Source organism: Macrobrachium rosenbergii, chromosome 3, assembly GCF_040412425.1.
Source record: "Macrobrachium rosenbergii isolate ZJJX-2024 chromosome 3, ASM4041242v1, whole genome shotgun sequence".
Taxonomy (NCBI): domain Eukaryota; kingdom Metazoa; phylum Arthropoda; class Malacostraca; order Decapoda; family Palaemonidae; genus Macrobrachium; species Macrobrachium rosenbergii.
Window position 1 is genome coordinate 26,076,460 of NC_089743.1, and position 20,995 is coordinate 26,097,454.

General features: G+C 41.1%; 1 protein-coding gene across 13 annotated transcripts in view; it reads left to right on the forward strand.

The window, feature by feature from the left end:
* LOC136853491 (alpha-1,6-mannosyl-glycoprotein 2-beta-N-acetylglucosaminyltransferase-like) overlaps positions 1 to 20,995 on the forward strand; it is a 166,611-nt gene that overhangs the window by 60,809 nt on the left and 84,807 nt on the right. For all 13 annotated transcript variants that reach the window (XM_067129125.1, XM_067129136.1, XM_067129154.1 and 10 more), the window contains one exon: positions 2,374 to 2,475. In XM_067129125.1, coding sequence (XP_066985226.1) covers positions 2,374 to 2,475 — 102 coding nt within the window. The remainder of the gene's footprint in view (positions 1 to 2,373; positions 2,476 to 20,995) is intronic.

The following is a 20,995-nucleotide window of genomic DNA, read 5'->3' on the forward strand; positions in this document are numbered from 1 at the left end:
GTTAGTCATTATTTTATTTTCTGCATTGATGAAGTGTATGGGTATTGCAGAATGTATAAAAAGAAAGCACATGTTTAATTTTATAAGATGTTTTTATAGCATAGCATTCCTTATGTTTAAAGAGTATGTTATTGTTGTGACGTCATAGGAAGTGACGTCACAGGACGAAAATGGCGGGAGGGAGAAAAATGTAAACAAACAAGAAGCGGGAGTGTTGAAAGCATGGTGGAGAGAGGTAGAGAGAGGTCTCTGAAGGTTAGGTCGATAATGGTTGGGTTGTAAGTCTGTTTGTGGTTTTTGTTGTCGTAAGCTGGATTGCATAGAGTAAAAAGAACGGCGTGAACAGGTGAGTGGATCACATAATTGAATAATTTAAGGATAGGTTAGGCTAGAAAAATTTTCAATTCCATTCTTGCCCATCAGGTCCCCCTGATATGGAAGGCCTAGTTTTGGATGATTCCCTAAGGTAAACTCTGAAGAACATTTCTTGAGGGAGATGCTTGTTACTGCCAGCTGTCATGAATGGGTGTTTGGGTGTGACAGATAGACTCCTTAAGGATGCCACAAATAATTCCAGAGAATTTAGTGAAGGCTAGGAGGCTGGTGGCTTCTCTGGGGAGAGCGTTTGTCATGAATATCTGTATGGTGGCCCTTTTTCTAGTTAACAGTATCCTGAAGAAGAGGATTGCTGAGAAGTCTGTCTGATTTTCTATCATCCTTTGACATTTAGAGCCCAAGGACAGCTGATGTTATTTATCATACCTCTTTATTACCCAGCTGGATAGGGAGAATTTCCAGAGCTGCTATGAGGTCACTCGGCAGCTTGATTCCCTCTCCCCCACACCAGTCATCATGTAACAGGAACTGCAGCAACTTTTATCTCGTATTCCAGGAGCAGATAGTTATCTATGTCTCCTGGTACCCCAGCCAGGAGTCCTTACACTCATACCCTTTCCTGTCCTGTGACCCCAAGGATTTTCATTTCCCTCTCAGTCAATCAGATTTAGAAGACTTCCCCAGAAATCTCTTGTTGTCGTGGAAGATGAAACACTGGGACATCTACACCCAGATCTGCTTTCAGGGGACTTGTCTCCAAGAAATTCTGGAATCACGGGTTAGAAATATAAGTGGATCAAGGGGTGGGTCAAACCTTAAAACAAGGTTATCAGATGCTCATTGATGTCAAACTTAACAGATTCATGTCATACACCAGTAACTCAGAGATGCTTCATACAATAGACAGAGAAGTATGATCAGTGATGGTGCAAGGAATTTTAGAGGAAGTATCTGGCTATCACATGGACTTTAAAGTTGGCTCTTCATTGTCCCCAAGGCTTCAGGAGACTGGAGGCCTGTCATAGATGTCAGTCGCCTGCATTGCTATTTGCAGCTGACTCCTTACCAGATGGAACCTGTTCCTTTATTCAGGTGGGTGTCTTTATGATGCCTGTGGACTTGAAAGGTGTATACTTCAGGGTCTCCATTCTTATGTCTTCAAGGATTTTCCTCAAGTTTATTAAGTAACAGTCTTTCAGCTCAAGGTCCTTTGTTTTAGTCTGATCACAACCATACAGGTTTTAACTTGTATCAAAGCCTCATTTACTGTTTTGACTTACAGGCTGTTGAGATACATGGAGCATCTGAGACACCTCAGTTACCGCATCAGCCTGTTCCAATATGTAGCATAACTATCAGCTCGATCAAGTCAGATCTGACTCTGGCAATGGAGGCAGTTTATCTGAGAATGGAAATAATTATATTGATGTTTTTTTACCCATGTTTAAAAGAACATGCAAACTCAGTGCTTTCGTAGAGGATTCCTTGAAACTTCATCCCCACCTGCAAAGTTAGAGCAAATGTTGCTTGGACACCTGAACTCTTTGGAGAACTGGTTCCTCACTGCTGGTTCAGACTTAAGATTGCTAACTTGAACTGCACCAACAGTGGTCCTCTGTAGATCAGCCAGATGACCCTCCTCTCTTACTCACTCTTTAAGGGTCCTAATGAAGCTATCTTGGCGGCCATGTGAATGGTACCTATGAGTAATTTCTCTGTCTCCTGCCCCAGACATCTGGTCTTTCACAGATGCCTGAAAGAATGATGGGATGACCCTGGGAATTCTATGCGAGTGCAAATAGGGCAAATGCAATTAATTGATTTGTCTGAAAAATTGTTTTGAATTATGAAAACATATCTATGTTTAACATTTGTAAGATTGCATTGTGTGGTATTTGTCAGTTAGTATTTTGCTCTCAGTAGTCTTAAAAAATATTGCCTTCATAGAGAAAACTTTAAAAGTATTCTAAATGTTTTACTGTGCATACTCTTGTGTATATGTAAGTACTGGTAATTATATTTTAATTCTGTTATCAGGGCAGCAAAACTGAAATGTGTGGGGACTCCCGATCTATACAAGCACTATCGTGAAGCTCGTTTTACTCAAACAAAGCATCATTGGTGGTGGAAGGCTAACAAGTATGTATCAAAGTACAATTATTTTTGGTAGTAATATTATGTTATGATTATTGATTATAATAGCTTTTCCTATGGTAATTTGCAGTCTTCTTTGTACAGTATGTCATATAACCTTTTCATTGCATGTTGCTGGTATATTGGGTTTGGTTTCCAAGGGTCATGTAGAGACTGACTGTTATTGTATTTTTATTTGCTCTGTGACATTTGAACTCATTCTCTGGCCCACATCCACTGAGAGTTAAAAAATTTAATGAATCAAGATACAATAATACCTCAGTCATCCTAATAAAAAGGCCCTGTCGGATAATGATAAAATCCGGATAATGGCAGGTAAAAAAATCTATGGGTACACATGGGCAACTCCATACCCTTCCTCACTTAACATTGTCAATACCACATAGCTGTAAACACTAAATATGCATATAAACAACAACCAACATTTTTCATTACCACCAAGCACTGTAAAATACATTGTATTGTTCACAAAAAAAGTAAACTCCTTTTTTCTCTTGTATGCAACACAATATGATAGTTTATGTAGTTTACATAGTTTTATCAAAATAACACTGTATGAAAATATATTTTACTCTGTCATTCATCTGTGTACGCTGTTGTTCTTGTTTATAATGGCCAAACATTTAAAAATTTGTGAGAAGGTTTAAAAGCCCTCCCCTGCCTACTCCCACCGGCTCTGTGTGTTTGTATTGTGTCTCGTAGCTAAGTGCTGTACAGAATCGTGTTGCCAAATTTTGTTTTTGCTCTGGGTGATTTACTATACAGTCCCCCTTTTTACATGGGGGTTAGATTCCAAAGACCCGTGTAAAAAGGAATCCCTGTATGCCAATTTTTGGCCATTAAGTATTTCATTTTGTTGGTAATCTCAACAAATACTCATGTTATGTGCAAATGATTTAAAGTGTTTCATGGAGGGCCATTATTTACGTAAGTTATAAACTATTTTACTTCAAATGACAATTTCGTTACATCGATGTGCAACAACCATCTTGTAGGTTAGTCACAACTACAGCCAACAACTAGGCTACTTGCATTGCATAAGTTATTTGGATGGTCTCATGGAATTATTTTTGTTGATAAAAGCTTTATTATCCTTTGAAAATGCTTTTATTGACAGAAGTTTTGAAGTACTGTACTTTACATGGAAATATTTTTATACCAATGCATAACTCTACCTACAGTTTTCAGGCTGTGTGATGCTACACTCAACAACTACTCATTAAGTGGAAGTTATTTATACTGTTTCATAGAAATACATTACTTTGGCTAATGAAAGCTTTAATATCGTATCAGAATGCCTTTATTTAGAAAAATTATAAGATATATTAGTGTGCAGATGAAAATTCATGTCACTGCATGAGAACACCAGTCATCCCTCCCTCTTGTAGGTTAGCAGCTACTGCAGTGTCATTGCTTCTCTCTCTCTCTCTCTCTCTCTCTCTCTCTCTCTCTCTCTCTCTCTCTCTCTCTCTCTCTCTCTCTCTCTCTCTCCAAAGCACAATAGCCTGCTTCCCTCTCTCTCCCTCTCCACCCAAACACAATAGCTTGCTTCTCACCACCCAGATATGATCTACAATAACAAATTTAACCTGCAATGTAATCTTGTGTATTTTTGCATATATAGTCATCCCCCCTTAACAGTTAAATATAAGAAATTGCTGCGTTTCCCCATAAAATTCACAAACAAAAAGAAAGGTGGCAACTTGTGTCTTGTTTGGTTAATGTGCAGCAAATGTCCGATTGTTTAAATGCATCGTCATGTCTTTACCATTATTGACAAAAAATGTATCTCGTAACAAAACAAATTTGATATTTAATAATTAAACGATTAAATGGATAGTGATCAATAATGAACTAAACATTTTGTTTATTTAAGTGCTGTCATTTTTTGGGGACGGAGCTGAAAAAGTATCTGATTCTTGTCTGCAGAATCTCCTTCCTCATGGATCTATGCATCTTGAAGCAGGGTGTTAAGGCACTTTCCATTAGCCTCTTGATCTTTCGAGATCTCTCAAGTGAAGGATTGATCTCGAAAATTCTATCAGTGATATTCTGTGTCATTTGTATCACTTCTGCAATGTTTTCCCGAGTTAGTGTTGGTGACTCATTAAATTATTATTCTTCTTCTTCTTCCATTATCTCCTCCTCCCTGATAAGTTCTAGTTTATTGTCTATGAGGGCTTTGTTTAAATGACTGTTCATTCTGCACCTCCTGAGGACGTAAATTAGCAAATCCCTCGCCACCAACTTCCTGAAACATCCTTACAATGTTCCTGACCTGAGAGCAACCATTGGAAATCCCTGAGAGTCATTCACAACATCGGGTCTTAATTTCCTCCAGCATGAATTTACACACTTGATAGATAATTCATCATGGACTTCTTTAATAAAAGAAATGTTGTTGGCTATGTTGAATTCCTTCCATATGTCTCAAACACTGGTCTCACTTTTATCAAGCAACTCCTTGAGGATTATGGATGTTTTGTCTGTGTATTTAGCTTTAAATACAGTGATGACTCTCTGATCCATCAGTTGTAATATTGAGGTTGTGTTCTTAGGGAGGAAAACATCCTCAGTGTTAGGTTAAGCAAACTTATTGTTTTCCAGATGGCCAGGGCAATTATCTGTGATAAGCATAGCTTTGAGTTCTATCCCGTTATTGGATAGATATTTTTCCACCTGTTGAGAAACAGTGAGGCCGTCACCCATGCTTTTTTATTAGATTGGTGAAACATTGGCAGTGTGTTTGTGTCTATTTTTTTAAGCACTTTGCCATTTGGAATGGCATAACAGCATGGGTTTAATCATGTGACCAGCCCCCTGATCCCAACCCCTTGACAAGGTGGGCGGGCTTAGGGATCCACTACTGAGAGTGTACAGCATGCTCTTTTATGCCTACTCTCTCTGCTTTGGATTCAACCAAACATTGGGACCTATAACTCTTTTACTCCTATAAATTTTCCCCCTTCCCTTCTTTTGTTGACAACCTTGCATGTTATTGAATAATGGCAGTCACCACTCTTGTAACTTTGCAGGAGAGTGGAGTTGGATGGCATGCCGCTCCAACTGTAGAACTAGAGTACCCAATGTGGTCGAGTGAGGGGAAATTTTTATGTTAAACCTTGCCCTCAGTGCTGGGTCCAATCTTGATGGACTAACAACCCTTAAGGTACTAAGGGTATGGTGCATATCCAGGTGAGGGTCCCAGAGCAGTTACCACTGCAAGTAACAGCATTTCTCCACCCTCTGTTGGGCCTCCCTGGTGAGAGGGACCTCATCCTGGAGGAAATTCATGTTATTCGTTTCGTGAATGTTAATCATAACTTCCTTACGACTTATGGCTTGCAATGGGCTGTTCTCAGGAAAGTTCCCCTCAAACAGATAATGGACAAGCCAGTTTCAATGACAGTGAAGATGATGGAGCAAAGTGCCATTTAAGTAAGGTTACTAATGGCACCTGTGGGAATAATAATAATACTGTACCTGTAATAATAACATAATAATAATAAAAAAGCTAGAAGTAACAAATCACAGAATATGGCTAACATTGGAAAACTGAAGATATTTTATGTTAAGGAAATTCATTTAGAAACCGATTATGAGAAGCTGTATAAGACCTCAATTGATGGTGCGGGTGCACGGGTTTGCAGTAGCACACTCAGCACAGCGGTCAACCAGACACATTCCATTGGTGGTGTGGGTGTACAGGTTAACAATAGCACACTCAGCACAGTGGTCAACCAGACACACTCCAGAATGGTGGATGTTTGACAGACAAGTTTGGTTTTGCATCCTTGATTCAAGTCTTGTGCTTGCAACTTCCCGTTGTTTTGCCTGACTTGCCGGGAGATCAACAATACCTCCAAACTAAGTTCTGACAACTAATGTTTGGTTCATATTCAGTCAAGAAGTGGTGTGTAGGAGATCCATTTCTTTTGACTTGATGTAGTTACACTCCTCTTATGAGGAGTGGGAGATGTAAGCAGTAGCTGCTGCTGTTGTAATTACCAGTTAATCCACAACTTGAGGAAAGTATTATGTGGATCTTAAGACAGTTTCCGAGTCTCAGTACCCAAATAGGTGCTCCTTTGATAGTAACGACGCCAAGGTAGTGCCAGGGTTACACTATCCTCCTCCAAAGACTTTTCATTCTTAGGACTTAAGCACAGTTCTTTTTAGACTCAAGCGTCTCAAGATCCAAGGTAGACCTTCCTCGCTATGATAGCAATGACACCACGGTAGTGCCATGGTCAACAAAATGTCCTAGTGTCCTTTCATCTGCTCTGTTGCAGTGTAAGCACACGAGCAGACAGAAAAACATTCAGTGCAGTGACCAACCATACGTCCTAAGTAAGATGGATGTCAGTACAACATTTATTTGCTCAACCTCTGAAGAAACTTGATCATAGTCCTTCTTTCTTGACTTACTGAAGTTGGCGCTATTCTGTTCTGTCTTTTCGCACCTTTGAATAAAATGAGACATCTTTGGTACCCATTTACATCTGGAAGCTTACCCCTTTTGTCATTCTGCGTGTTTCGAAAGTGTTCAGTGAGATGGATCATTCCACTTCCTTGGTCCTGTGGTGCCAGTGGTAGTGACAGTATGTCAAAAGTGTTCAGTGAGATGGATCATTCCATTTCCTTTGTCCTGTGGTGGCAGTGACAGTATGTCGTCAGTGCCAATGACTCATTCATTATCTTCGAGTTGACCAAGAAACAGTGTCCAAATTGTCATTTCTCTGACTAGTGAGATATCAAGTGAGTGTACCCCTACAGCTTCTTGGTGGACATCAGTACGTTTCAGACCAGATCTTTCGAGGCCAGGGGCATCGGTCTGTCCATCGCATTCAGGAAGAACCTGTCGGTCGATTACTAGGATGGAATGTAATCTTGCAGGTCACATTCATCTCCTTTTACTTGGGGACATTGCCCGTAGGTCCTTGGACTCCTTTTCCTTGGATCCTATGGTGGATGTTCAACTAGTCATTTAGTTCACCCAGCTCTTGAGGAACAGGTTTCATGTTGCCTAAGGTGTGCGGTTGCTAGAAGAAGGTGTGTGTGGGACTGGCCTCCTCCTTTTCTCCTGTCTTCCTTCCTCTTCCAATGGGCAGAAGAACAGTGAACGAGCTGTCACATGCTGGACTGGCATGTATGCAGGTGATCTAGATGACTTGAGTATCCTATCTATAATCTAACTACTGTATTTAGATTAGTACCGTAGATGCAGATCCCTCCTCTCTAGCGAGGGGAGAGAAGGACTGACTATGAGCAAACCAGTTGATTATTCTTAGCTCCACAGGAAGTTCCTGGTTATCGGGGGGTTTCTGTTCCCAACGGCATGACGATAAGTGAAAATCAGAGGTAATAGTGCTGATCCCCAGTTATCAGTACCGATATCTGGTTATTGGCACCAATAACCGGAGAGTGGCGCCAAAAATCCAGTTATCGTTGCTAGACAAGAGCCATAAAACCAGATTGTCGATAACCGAGGCCGCCAATAACCAGGGACTACCTGGGTGTTCATCCAAACTTTTTCGAATCAAGGATATAACATTCCTTTAATTCGAAATGTCCAGAAGTCTGACGATTGAACATCTCTCCTGTTCAGTAGATCAGAAGTATGGTCTCCTTCCTTGGCTCTTTCATGACCAGGAATGAGTACCCAGAGTTCAGAGATTTCCTCAGAATCCTCACTCCAAAAGTAAGTCTCCCATATGTAAAGACCAAGGGTTTGTATTCGTGTAGGAACAAATGACAAATTTTTAAAGTAATTTCTATTTTTCCTAACAAACAAACCTGAGGTCTTTACATGAAGGGCCCACCTCTTACCACCCCTCATTCTCTTACCTGGGCCAAAAGGTAAACAGCATAGAAATGAATGTATACTGATTAGGTGGGCAGTACTTCTGCCCCTACCATTGGTAACTGTTACCATAACCACCCTTGCGAAAGTTTAACTGCTAGACTTCCAGCATGCTAAAAGTTCATCCCTTATGTAAAGACCTCGGTTTTGTATTTGAGTAAAAATACAAATTACTTCAAAAATTTGTCATTTCATAATGTAGATATTAATGGCAGTCTCTGTGAAATTGTTCCTGATGGCTTGGATGGTTACTGACCTACAGACTGGACCAATAAAACAAATAATGTAGGAACAGATATTCTCTCAGTGAGAAAACCCAAACTTCCAGTGTGGCTTATTGCAACAGCCAGAGAGGGTAATGGTAATTACTTTAAAGTGAGCAGATGCCTTCAGAAAAAGGTTGGAACAATAAGATCTGATGATATCTCCTGTTTTGGACTAAATAATGTCCTCGTTCATGCAAAGTCTCCTACAGTCATATATGCTTTGCAGCTTAGGAACTAACAGCAGTGATATGATGATTGATATCAAACCCCATTTAAATTTTAGTTATGGTAGGGGTGTAATCTTCAACAGAGATCTGTATGAATTTACAGAAGTGAAGATATTAAGCATGTGTAAGGTAGGAGTGTGGATGGTTCATAAAGTTCCTAGGACATCTATAATTATCCTTACTTTTGAGGGGCCTGATGTACCTCCATGTGAATATTGAAAGTGGAAAAAATAGCAGCTAAGCCATTCAAACAGAGACCACTACAATGTTACAGTTGTTTCAAGCATCCCATCGCATATTTGTAAAAATTAAAAAATATGCGATGCTTGCCCTATGCCTGAACATGGAGATTGCACACTTGAAGGCAAATGCATCAGCTGCAATATGAATCTTAAATCTAATGACAAGAATTGTGACCAATATAAAACTGAAGAAAAAGCCCTAAACAAGTCTGCCACTGAACATATAAGTATAGTATAGGGTATGCAAAAAGATTATTAAGTAAGGTGAAAAGTTACGCAAAGGCAGTGACAACAACAGAAAATTTACGACTTTGACAACAACAGAAAATTTACGACTTTATCATCTAGGACATTCAGGTTAGATATGATGTCCTTGAAGAGAAATCGTAAACATAATGAGGCCAGTGCATTACATTGTATGACCTTACCGATGCCCTGTGTTCCCCAATCCCTCCCTTCCCCAACAAAAGACTCAATGAAGCTCTCTCAGGCAGTGTCTTTGCCTGATCTAGGGGAAGCTTCACCCCAGCGTAGAGCTACTAGGTGCACAACATGTGCAGGTGTCTAACCTTGGTAGCTCACAATTTGGTGATTGGAAAAGAGAGAGACCCCCATCCTTATCTCCCAAGCAAAAAAATAAAAGATTATCATCAACAGACACTATCCAAACGGATGTTAGAAGATCCACAAATGATTTAAATCAGTCAGAGTTGATGTTGAGATCCCTCATGCTCCCCAGAGTGCACCCACAAATGATGCTAGAAGCAAGAATGGTAGCACACTAAAGATCTCAAGATCTCCATTATCCAGTGCATCTTGTAGTACTTCTAACAAATTTAAAAACCTGAGTGGGAACACCTTGTATAGAGAGTCTCCTAGAAAAGAAATCTTAGTTTCTCTAATACATATTCTTTAGTGGAATTGTTAAGGTGTGAGTGCTAAATATGAAGAGCTAAAATTACTTATTCATGAATACTCTCCCATAATTAGGTCTACAGGAAAGTTAACTTGACAATAATGATCTTTTCCCCTGGAAATATTTAAGCTACAGGGCCCTACAACTAACAAGTGGGGTGTCACATACTCCTCTTCAGGCAGTGGCTGTACAAACCGATATAGGTAGGAGATATACCATTTGCATCCAAACTGTAATGTTTCATATAATGATATGATCAAGTTGATTCATCAGCTCCCGTGTCTATTCCTCCTACCCAGAGATATGAATGGCAGACATCCTTTGTGGGGTGATGTTTTAGCCAACACAAGGGTACTTTAATCTTATCACTTATAGAAAGTGAGGACATGAGACTCCTTAATACAGGAGAGCCCACACACTCATATTTATTGGCATGCAAGTGATCATGTGCCAGTTATCATCACCAGCAAAAGCCCACCCACCCAGAGATCACCACAATGGTTGCTTGAAAAAGCAGACTGGAAGAAATTCCAGGAGTTGAGTGATATAGAAAGCAATGCAGAGGAATTTCAAAGTGTAGATAATGCTAGTGACTTTCTCAATGGAAAACTCCATACTGCAGGAATTAACACTATCCCTAAAACTACAGGGCTGTTCTGATGGCGACCAGTCCTGTGGTGATCATCAGAACTAATTGCCTTGCATCAAGCTACAAGGAGGGCTCCTTGGGCGAGTCGGTAGATTGTGGGCTAACACTTGCTAGGCCTGAGTTCGAGTCTCCGGCCGGCTAATGAAGAATTAGAGGAATTTATTTCTGGTGATAGAAATTCATTTCTTGGCATAATGTGGTTCGGATTCCACAATAAGCTGTAGGTCCTGTTGCTAAGTAACCAGTTGGTTCTTAGCCACATAAAATAAGTCTAATCCTTCGGGCCAGCCCTAGGAGAGCTGTTAACACTTTCATATCCAATTGACGTAATTTTACGCAAAATCACCCTACCCCCTGCCTTACCTGACTGACGTAATTTTACGTAAAATTTACCGGAATTTTTCGTACGTGTGGTAGGGGTAAATTTTTTTTATTTTCGGACAGTTGGTGGTTTCCATAGGCTAAAGCATACCTTGGACCGTGTAACTCAGGCATCAATTCGCCAGCCAAGCAGTTCCTATACTGCGCGTGCACAAATCCCTGGCATAGTAAATTTCTCACAATGTAATCAACTGATCCTACCCACGCTTCTCTCTCGTATCTTAACATTTTTTTTTTTATAAAATGTAGGATTACATTATTGGAAACACTCTGTTTCATACCCTCTTTTTCTATAAATTTTTCAGTTCCTGTACTGTGCATGCGCAAATCCCTGGCGTAGTAAAATTCTCACAATGACATCAGCTGATCCCACCCACGCAGGCCTGGCAGGCCACACTTCTGTCAGAGACCATGCGTGCGAGGTGGGCTAAACACGTGTGGTTGTTTACATACAGTGACGTCAATAGAGAACATTTCCAACATGCTTTCGCAAAGTTTTTATGGTAAAACTAGTGGAAAACGCGTTAGTGCATCACATAAGAGACGTCTGGATTTTAGGCAGGGCTCTGAATCTCATTTTTCATTATTATATATATTGATATTTAGAGAATTTTGTTGGCTTTCTCATAAAAAATAATTCATTCGCCTAACTGTTATAGCTTTTGAGCTACGAACGATAATGTTGACAACGGTAACATTTTTTTTCGTTTCGATCAGCTTATAACATCGAAATGAAACTGTTGCCGTTACCAAAGCCATTTTTCTTGACTCTCACTTTATTCCTCAACCTTTCCTCTACATTTCTGTATATTTACAAAGTAATTTCTATGAAAAATATCCGAGCTAGGGCTCTTCAAAAAAAAATTTCTAGCGATAATTCTCACCGTATGCCGTGCAGTGGGCTCTGTTTCTTACCCTATTTTCTATCAATTTTTCACCAACTGGACTTATTCGTTTTTCATTCTTTTATATGTCGATATTTAGAGAATTTTGTTGGCTTTCTCATAAAAAATAATTCATTCGCCTATCTGTTATAGTTTTTGAGCTACGAACAATAATGTTGACAACAGCAACTTTTTTTTTCGTTGATCAACTTATAACGTCAAAATGATACTGTTGCCATTACCAAAGCCATTTTTCTTGACTCTCCCTTTATTCTTCAACTTTTCCTCTACATTTTCGTATATTTACAAAGTAATTTCTATGAAAAATAACTGAGATAGGGCACTTCAAAAAAGGTTTTTTTGTAGCGATAATTCTCACTATACGCTGGGCAGAGCGCTCTGTTTCTTACCCTCTATTCTATCAATTTTTTCACCAACTGGACTTATTCGTTTTTCATTGTTTTATATGTCAATATTTAGAGAATTGTGTTGGCTTTTTCATAAAAAATAATTCATTCGCCTAACTGTTATAGCTTTTGAGCTACGAACGATAATGTTGACAACTGTAAAATTTTTTTTCGTTTCGATCAACTTATAACGTCAAAATGAAACTGTTGCCGTTACCAAAGCCATTTTTCTTGACTCTCCCTTTATTCTTCAACTTTTCCTCTACATTTTGTATATTTACAAAGTAATTTCTATGAAAAATAACCGAGGTAGGGCTCTTCAAAAATAATTTTTTCTAGCGATAATTCTCACCATAGGCCGGGCAGAGTGCTCTGTTTCTCACCCTCTTTTCTATCAATTTTTTCACCAACTGGACTTACAGTATTCGTTTTCCATTGTTTTATATGTCGATATTTAGGGAATTTTGTTGGCTTTCTCATAAAAAATAATTAATTCGCCTGACTTTCATAGTTTTTGGGTTACAAACGAAAGTATAAAAATAAGTAAAGAAATTTTTTTTTTGTTAAATAACTCACATTTTTTCGTATTTAGAGGGCTGGGACTCTTATTCTGACTATTCCACCATAAAATATAAACATTTAGAAAAAAAGGACAGCAAAATGAATGTTGTTGGCATAAAATTTCTATTTTTACTGAATTTTTGAAATAATTATTTTTTCACACTATCGAGCGCTCCCAGACACCTTGGGTCTTAGGTATGCTCAGTGATATGGTAATTATACAGATAGGAAAGTGTTAATCAGCTCAGTGGTCTGGTAAAACTAAACTATACTTTACAAGGAGAGCACTAACACGATGCCATAGACACAGCACGGAAGAGAATATCATCATCTACAAGAAATGCAGAGCACAATTCCATCATGCAATGAAAGCAGCTAAACGTCAGCTAAACATAATTTATGCTCATCCATTGTTTCATCAGTAAAAGTAGAACCCCAGTATCTGTTGTTTGGAGGAAAGTAAGAAAAATAGCAGGCAAATATACACCAAATCACCTCCTACTTTAAAAGTGAATGGTCAGTCATGCATGACAGGTATATCTGAAGTGAGTAATGTCCTTGCTGAACATTTTTTCAGTAAGTCATGTAAATCGAAAGGGGATCGGCCGCCTAAAAAATCCAAAAAATCTTTAAAAAATTCGATTTGCTGAAAAAAATTCTATGGCTTCGAATAGCGTTCAAGAATGTGCCCATGAAATATTATGCTAAAATTTGCCTTATTTCTCTAGTTATGGCCTCAAATGTAACAATAACTATATACCCATAAAACACCAGTAGCGCAAATGATTTAGTCTGTTATAGTTTTTGCGATGTATGTTACGAAAACTTCCTTTGAAATGAAATGTATAATGTCAATAATATCCTACTTGGCACCTTTTTAGTTATTCCTAGCCATGACAACGCACACGTCATACCATGACGCTGACTGTGGCGGAGAGTTGCCTATAAACTTCCAAGCCAGAAGGACACTTTTTTCATGCTCGCTAGCGTTGACTGAACTCTGTATTTTCTGCGGTGTTTTTGTTTTTTCACCGTGCCTAAAAGGTCCAAGAGTTCACTTCATGCTTCTAGAATGCCGAAAAGCCAAGTGGAAAAGTCCAGGCGAGAAGTAGAAGAAAGAATTCAAGAAATTAGTGCCATAGAGGGGAATGGAGCGACGGAGAGAGAGGGAGCTGTCGCCCAGCAAACGGCGCAGGCAGCGATCTCTGCTGACCAGAGACCAACCACATCCACCCCTAGACGCTTCTTTATTCATTCGTCACTACTAAAGGGCAAAGATATTTTAGAAGAAGAAAGCAGTAGCTCGGAGGCTGATATTATAGACGAACGTGAAAATAAAATGATCATAATAAGTGAAGCAAGACTTGATGAATTACTTGAATCACGAATCCCTAATTGTGAATGTAAAGTAATTTCCAGGATCCATTTGGCAAGGGATGGATTCGAGACACTAATAAAAAAGTGTAGGCAACTATGATACCTTAGAGTAATACCTTGCAACAAGATCAGACAGGGGGGGACCAGGAACCTAAAATTTATAATAATGTGTCTTAGGCACATAAATAATCAATTAATATTCTTATTTATAATCATTTTGCATTAATTAATAACCAAAAATAAAAATTAAAACCATACAATTAATTGTAACACAGTCTTTGAAGGCCCTTTTACTTTTTTTATGTAACTAAAACTTTGAAGGCCCGTTTCTCAAAACATAAATTTTTCGCCTTTAAAATGCATCTCCTCCCTTAGTATTGGACCAATCTAAATGAAATTTTATATATAACTTGGGGAAACATGGTGGATTAATAAAATGCCGGGGATTTTTAATATTTTGAGTTGCTGATTTTTGGTCATTTTTTTCTGTCATTTTTCCAGGAAAATTTCATAAAAAAAAAAAATTCATATCTCGAAGAAGAATTAAAAAATAAAAAATCCCTGGCATTTTATTGAAGGTTCATATGTGTTTTATACGTGGTTCAAATCCCATCCCTTAAAAACTAAAAGCAAAGGAGAAGATGCATTTTGAAAATGGCCAATTTTGGCCGAAAATTGCTCTGGTGTCAAAAAACCTAAGATCATTGACCAAAATTTTTTTCCCCAGAAGTTCCACATAATGTCCTTAAACAAACCCCCTATATATCAACAACCTGTCATTAAAAAAGTGGGAAACCGGCCGATCCCCTTAAGTGGTCCCAGGATACCAGCATAGATATGAAGAACAGAAATTACTCGATTTTAGAGCAGGAAGAGAGGAATCTTCCTTTTACTGAAGGAAAGTTTGCTTCAGCTCTGGCAGTCTGTAATGACATAGCTCCAGTCCCTGATGTGATTCAAATTCCATTACACAATGATAAAGCATGCTTCTGTAAACACAGAGTTATTTACAGGCAGTCCCCGGTTATCAGCGGGGTTCCGTTTCTGAGGGTGTGATGATAACCGAAAATCGGCGATTTCGGCGCTTTTTCGCCGATTTTTGGGGGTTATCGGCGCCGAAAAGCCCCGATTTTCGGTTATCGATGCCTCTGTTAGTTATGTATCGGCGCCGATAAACGGAAATCGGTGATTTTCGGCGCCGAAAATTGCCGATTTTCATCGCTATACAAGTCCCATAAAACCAGATCACTGTTAACTGAGCCCGCCGTTAACCGGGGACTGCCTGTGTATTAAGTATTATTAACAGAATATGGCATGGCACCAGTTGCCCTACAGTATGGGAATTATCCTTTTTTCTAGCTTTTTTAAAACCTGGGTTTTCGTAGAATGCATTCAACCACTGATGTTCTGATCCGTCTTGAGTCCTCCATATGTGAAGCATTTGCATTAAAGCAGCATCATGTGACTGTTTTTTGACCTGGAAAAGGTGTGTGTGACACAGCTTCGAGGCATGGTATACTTAAAAGTATACATGAAATCAGGTATGAGAGGAGAGGGCTCCTTCATCAATGGGCAATAGATTGTTCAGTGGATCTCTGCCAGGTATATGCTGGGCAGGAGTAACGTTGTGGCCGACAATCTGAGTCGTCAGAGTTGTGTCATAGGGACAGAGTGGTCCTCTGCACCAGGACATTACAAATAGGCTCTTTCATCTTTAGGGAAGACCCTCAGTAGACCTGTTCACAACAAGGTTCAACAGAAAACGAGAGGTCTTCTGTTCCATGGTTCTAGATCCATTTGCAGTGGCGGAGGACACCCTGCAACACCCCTGGGACAGTCTGGAGGTCTATGCCTTCCGTCCATTTTGCCTAATCCGTCAAGTTCTGAATAGGGTAATGGCCTCTCAGAACCTCAGATTGACCCTAGTTGCTCTCATGTGGCCCCACACAGAATGGTTCCCTGATCTCATACCCTGCTGTCAGAAGCTCTGAGAGAGATTCCTCTGTGGCACAACCTTCTGTGTCAACCCCACTTACAGAGATTCCACCACTCAGTAGAGTCAGTATCTTGTCACGGCTGGAGACTATCCAGTCTCTCCTCTGAGCGAGAGGCTTTTCTCGCAGAGCAGCATCGGCAATGTCTGGCTATCTCAGATCTTCCGCACCCATGTACCAAGGCAAGTGGGCCATTTAAGAAACTGAGGCATCATTTCTCTCTGTACATGTGCAAAGGAACTTGACGGTTGCCACCAGTTCCTTGTTTGTTATTTTTACCAGTTTCCAGCTGGCGGTAGAAGAATTACCCATAAGTTAATGTAGATTTTTCTAAGTCAGAGTAGCTGACACCCTCTCTGAGAGGAAATGCTAGCTAGGAGTTCCCCAAGGTAGTGTGTTGAGTGTGACATTATTTGCCTTAGTCATCAATGGGATATCCTCTGTTATCCCCTATGACATTTTATCCACACTTTTTGTACATGACCTGTCCTTATCGTTTGCTGGAAAATGAATGGCAGTGATTGAAAGGGAACTTCAACTGGTAGTGAGTAAAATTATTTGGTGGGCAGAGTTGAATGGTTTTAAATTTTCCTCCAGTAAAACTGTTATAGTGCACTTTTGTTGTATTCGTGGAGTGCATCCAGACCCAGATATATACATCAAAAGCCAGTGAATTCCATGTGTAGAGGTAACCTTGTTCTTAAGATCAACTTTTGACCATAGGATGACATGGGTTCCTTATTTGAAAGACCTAAAGGTTAGGTGTTTGGAAGCCTTGAATATATTGAAGATACGGGCAGACATCATGGGATGCCGATCACAATATGCTTTTAAAATTATTTAGTAAAGCCCTCGTCTTTTCGAAATTGAACTATGGGTATGAAATATATTCATCAGCGACACTAAGTCATTTAAAGATTTTAGATTCTGTACACCATGCTGGAATTAGGTTGGCCACAGGTGCTTGTAGAGAGTGGCATAACTAGTGTTAGTGGAGCCCTGGGCGTACTCTGAAAGTGCCATCCCAGTCCTGTGCTAAAAAGTACTAAAGTGGTGAAAATTAAACACACATTTTAAGCCTTAACATCTCAATCATTTATTTTATTTCATAAAGCTAAAACAAAAACAACACAACAGATTTACAACGGAACCCTATGAGTTTTGTCATAAGCGAATTTGCTAATAACAACATCAAAGTCCAAATAATAAGTAATTTCATGCTCAAAAGATGCCAGAGTTCCATCCGGGGTAGGACCCCCCTTATTTACGCCACTGCTTGTAGAATATCACCCATTCCAAGCCTCCTAGTAGGAACTAGCTAACTACCTTTAAACCTTCATCGTCAGTCTTCCATTGCACAATATTGTTACAGATTACAAAGACTCTCAAACTCTATAACCTTTCATACTGCTAACAACAAAAAGTATTGTAGGTATTTAGTCACACCAAAGGTCTCCACAACCCTTTGTATATAGGGTAAAAGAGATTTTGAATTTTTTGTGATGAATCTTACCTGCTGTTAAAGTTAGCTTATATCTCCGTGCCGATAGGTGAGTCAGCATTCAAACAACCCGACTTATCTTTTTCAGGTCAGGTGGATGAACTCCGAGAGACTTGGATATCCATGGGTCTCTTGGGGAATATTTTGCGCACCTGAGCTTCTGGTGGTAGCACATGCCTCCATCACCACTACCACCACTACGGTGATGATGACGGCGTTCGTGAAGACAACTACCTCCATTACCACGCACCCGACCCTGATGACCTTGGCTGTGGTAGATAAGACTGTGCCTCATGCTCCTGCTCCCAGTTACACAGTAACCCTACCTCCTGCTGTTCCCGTTGTGCATGCTGTTCCTGCTGTACCTGCTGTTTATGATGCTCCTGCCGCTGCCGCCTGCAAGGGGACCAACTTTTGACTGCGACCCTGAAGATGTCCAGGAAGAAGTTGAAGAAGAGATCTCTGAAGGTGTCATCGTTGTCTGCTTCGTCTTCATCTTCTGCTGACTCATCTCCTTATGGCGCTCGATGGCCAAAGAAGAAGGAGGTTGCTTTTCCCCCCCCCCCCAAGGAAGTCCCGTCTCAGGGCTTCTAAGGGGCTGCTTCCCCCCACAGAGGTGGAAGTGGGATCTCTCTTTGGCTCTCCCCAGTCTGTGGACTTGGGGGGCCATTTTGTGTACCTTGCTGAGGTCTCGCAATACAGGAGGCTCAAGTGCGCAAGTCTCCAAGGCCCACACTCTTGGAACCAGTCCTGGGAAGTCCACTTCCGAGACTGGTGCTGTGCCTGCCTCCTCCTGAGTTTCTTCAGTCACTTGGTTAAGAGGGGCTCCCGTTGAGTGTCCTGGACAAGGTATGGGAGCATCGAGTGCTGACAGGATCAAGTCACTCCGAGTACTGGGGGTTTGCCAAAGCCTCGAGTACCCCATACTGGAGAGCCTGCTTCCTGGTCTGGTTTAGGCGCAGGATGAGAGAAGGTGTTGAAGCATGCAGGTGCTCCTTCACTTCCTGCCAGTACTTCATCAAGTACTCAGCCAGGTTCCCAACCTAGGTCTCTGGACTTGAGGGTCTGAGCACCCTGAGATACAACAAGGAGGTCCCGTCCTCAGTCTTCCTCCCACCAGAAGGCTTCGGCCTCGAAGAAGACTGGAGCATATCAGGATGACGGTGCAAGTTCACGCCTGGGAGTATGTGATTGCTCTCCTCTGGCCAGCCTTTGTTCACGTTCACATGATCGACTTAGTTCACTTGACGGGGGTGTTTGGGTGCGTTCGTGTGAACCTCTACGCTTTCCTCAGGATAGTGCCTCGCCTTGTGAGCATAGCCACTCTCCTAGACCTGTGCAGCCATCATCACCACGGGTTGGTCATTGCTCACGACCTTTCTCTCCTGCTGGCACTTCCGACAGGACAGGAAGGAGTGCTCAGTCTCCCCACCTGTCCCCTCAACCTCCTGGGGTTACACTGGGAGGCCAGAGGCAGACAGAAGGGGCTCCAATGGGAATGCTTCTTCCCATCGAAGTCTTACCACAAAGGCCTACACTCCAGGTTCAGTTCTCGGACTGACTTGGACATATGCCCAAATGGTCGAGGGTGGATCAAAGGGGTCTGATGTGGTTCTCCCTCCTGCAGGGAGAGTAGATCAGGAGGACTGCACCCTGGAAGGACTCGAGGGTCCTCTTTTCCAGAACTCAGACACCCCTGAGATACAGAGGACCTCTGCAGAGATCATTGAGCTGATTTGTCAGCACAGCAATCTCGGGGAGGGAACCACGGCCACCTCTGTGGATCATCTTGTCACACCTCGAATCTTTCTGGAGTCCTTTGGCCAAAGCTTCATAGGGGCTGCCACGATCCAAAATTTCCAAAGGAGTACTCGAGCAGGTGAATTCTCTGGTCTTGGGACAGGAGAATTCACTTCACTCGAATTGTTCAGATAAGTTGCTTCCTCCTCCTCTGCCTCACCAGAAGTGTTTCTACACTCCCTCAGGGAGGTCTTTGCTGACTAGGCAGGTTGACCCTGACTTGGTTCGTCTAGGCGTGAGTCTGTCGCTGCAGCAGCTTGCTGCAGAAGGGATATCTCTCCTGCAGCAGCAAGAGGTAGCAAACCTGGAGGCTACCGCCATGGCAGCACCCCAGTGGAGTTGAAGATATGGCACCAAAAAGAGTCTTCCCCTCAGACTTGCATATCAGCAAGTTCAGGAAAACAGCACAGTTGTTCCTGTCTTAACGGGAGCAACCAGCTTGGCAGTGGTAAGTCGTTCTCGGTCACCTGTCGTCCTTGGAGAAGCTGGTCCTTCATGGGCGGCTTCCCCTTCATTCTCTCCAGTGGAGAATGAAGGAGTTCTGTCCCAGGCTCGAGATCCACAGTCTTTTCCTGTCCCCCTCTTGAGGGAAGTAAGACAGGACCTATTTTGGTGGTTGGATGGCAGGAACATTGTAATAGGAATATCTCTGCATGCTCCCCCTCCCAACATGCTTCTGTTCTCAGAAGCATTGAGCAAGGGATGGGGTGCACACCTAGAGGAGTTGCTGGTTTCAGGGATGTGGAACTGAAATGACAAGCACCATCACATCAACATCCTGGAGCTCAAGGCAGCCTTCCTGGCCCTCCAAGAGTTTCAGGATCAAGTGATGGGACACTTGGTGGTGTTGATGAGCAATAGCACCACAGTAGTGGCATATGTCAACAAGCAAGGGGGTCTAGTATCCCTTCCGCTGCATCAGTTGACAATGCAGGTGCACAAGTGGGCAGTACAGTAAACCCATGTATTCGCGGGGGATGCGTTCCAGACCCCCCAGCGAATAGTTAAAATCCATGGATATTTGCTACCCCCCCCTCTAAAAATGCTTATAACTGCCCATCTTGAAAGTTCAAATATCAAATGTATACTTAAAGTATCATCCTACTTCAAATATACCTTAAATTATTATCCTATTAATGTATTAATCTTTGAAATTATATTATTAATATTATTTCAAAGTCATCCAAAACATTAGTACCCTTAAAAAATATCCATATGTACTTCTAAGCCTTGCAGCCTAAGCAGAGAGAAAGAGAGTTACCACTAACACTTATATTCAACAAGGCTTGCTGGGGCAAGAGAGAGAGAGAGAGAGAGAGAGAGAGAGAGAGAAGAGAGAGAGAGAGAGAGAGAGAGAGTGTTTATCTCTTAATCTCTCTTACAACAAAAAAATTTATGTTTTTGTCTTCCAAAGATGTAATACCTTTACTACATATT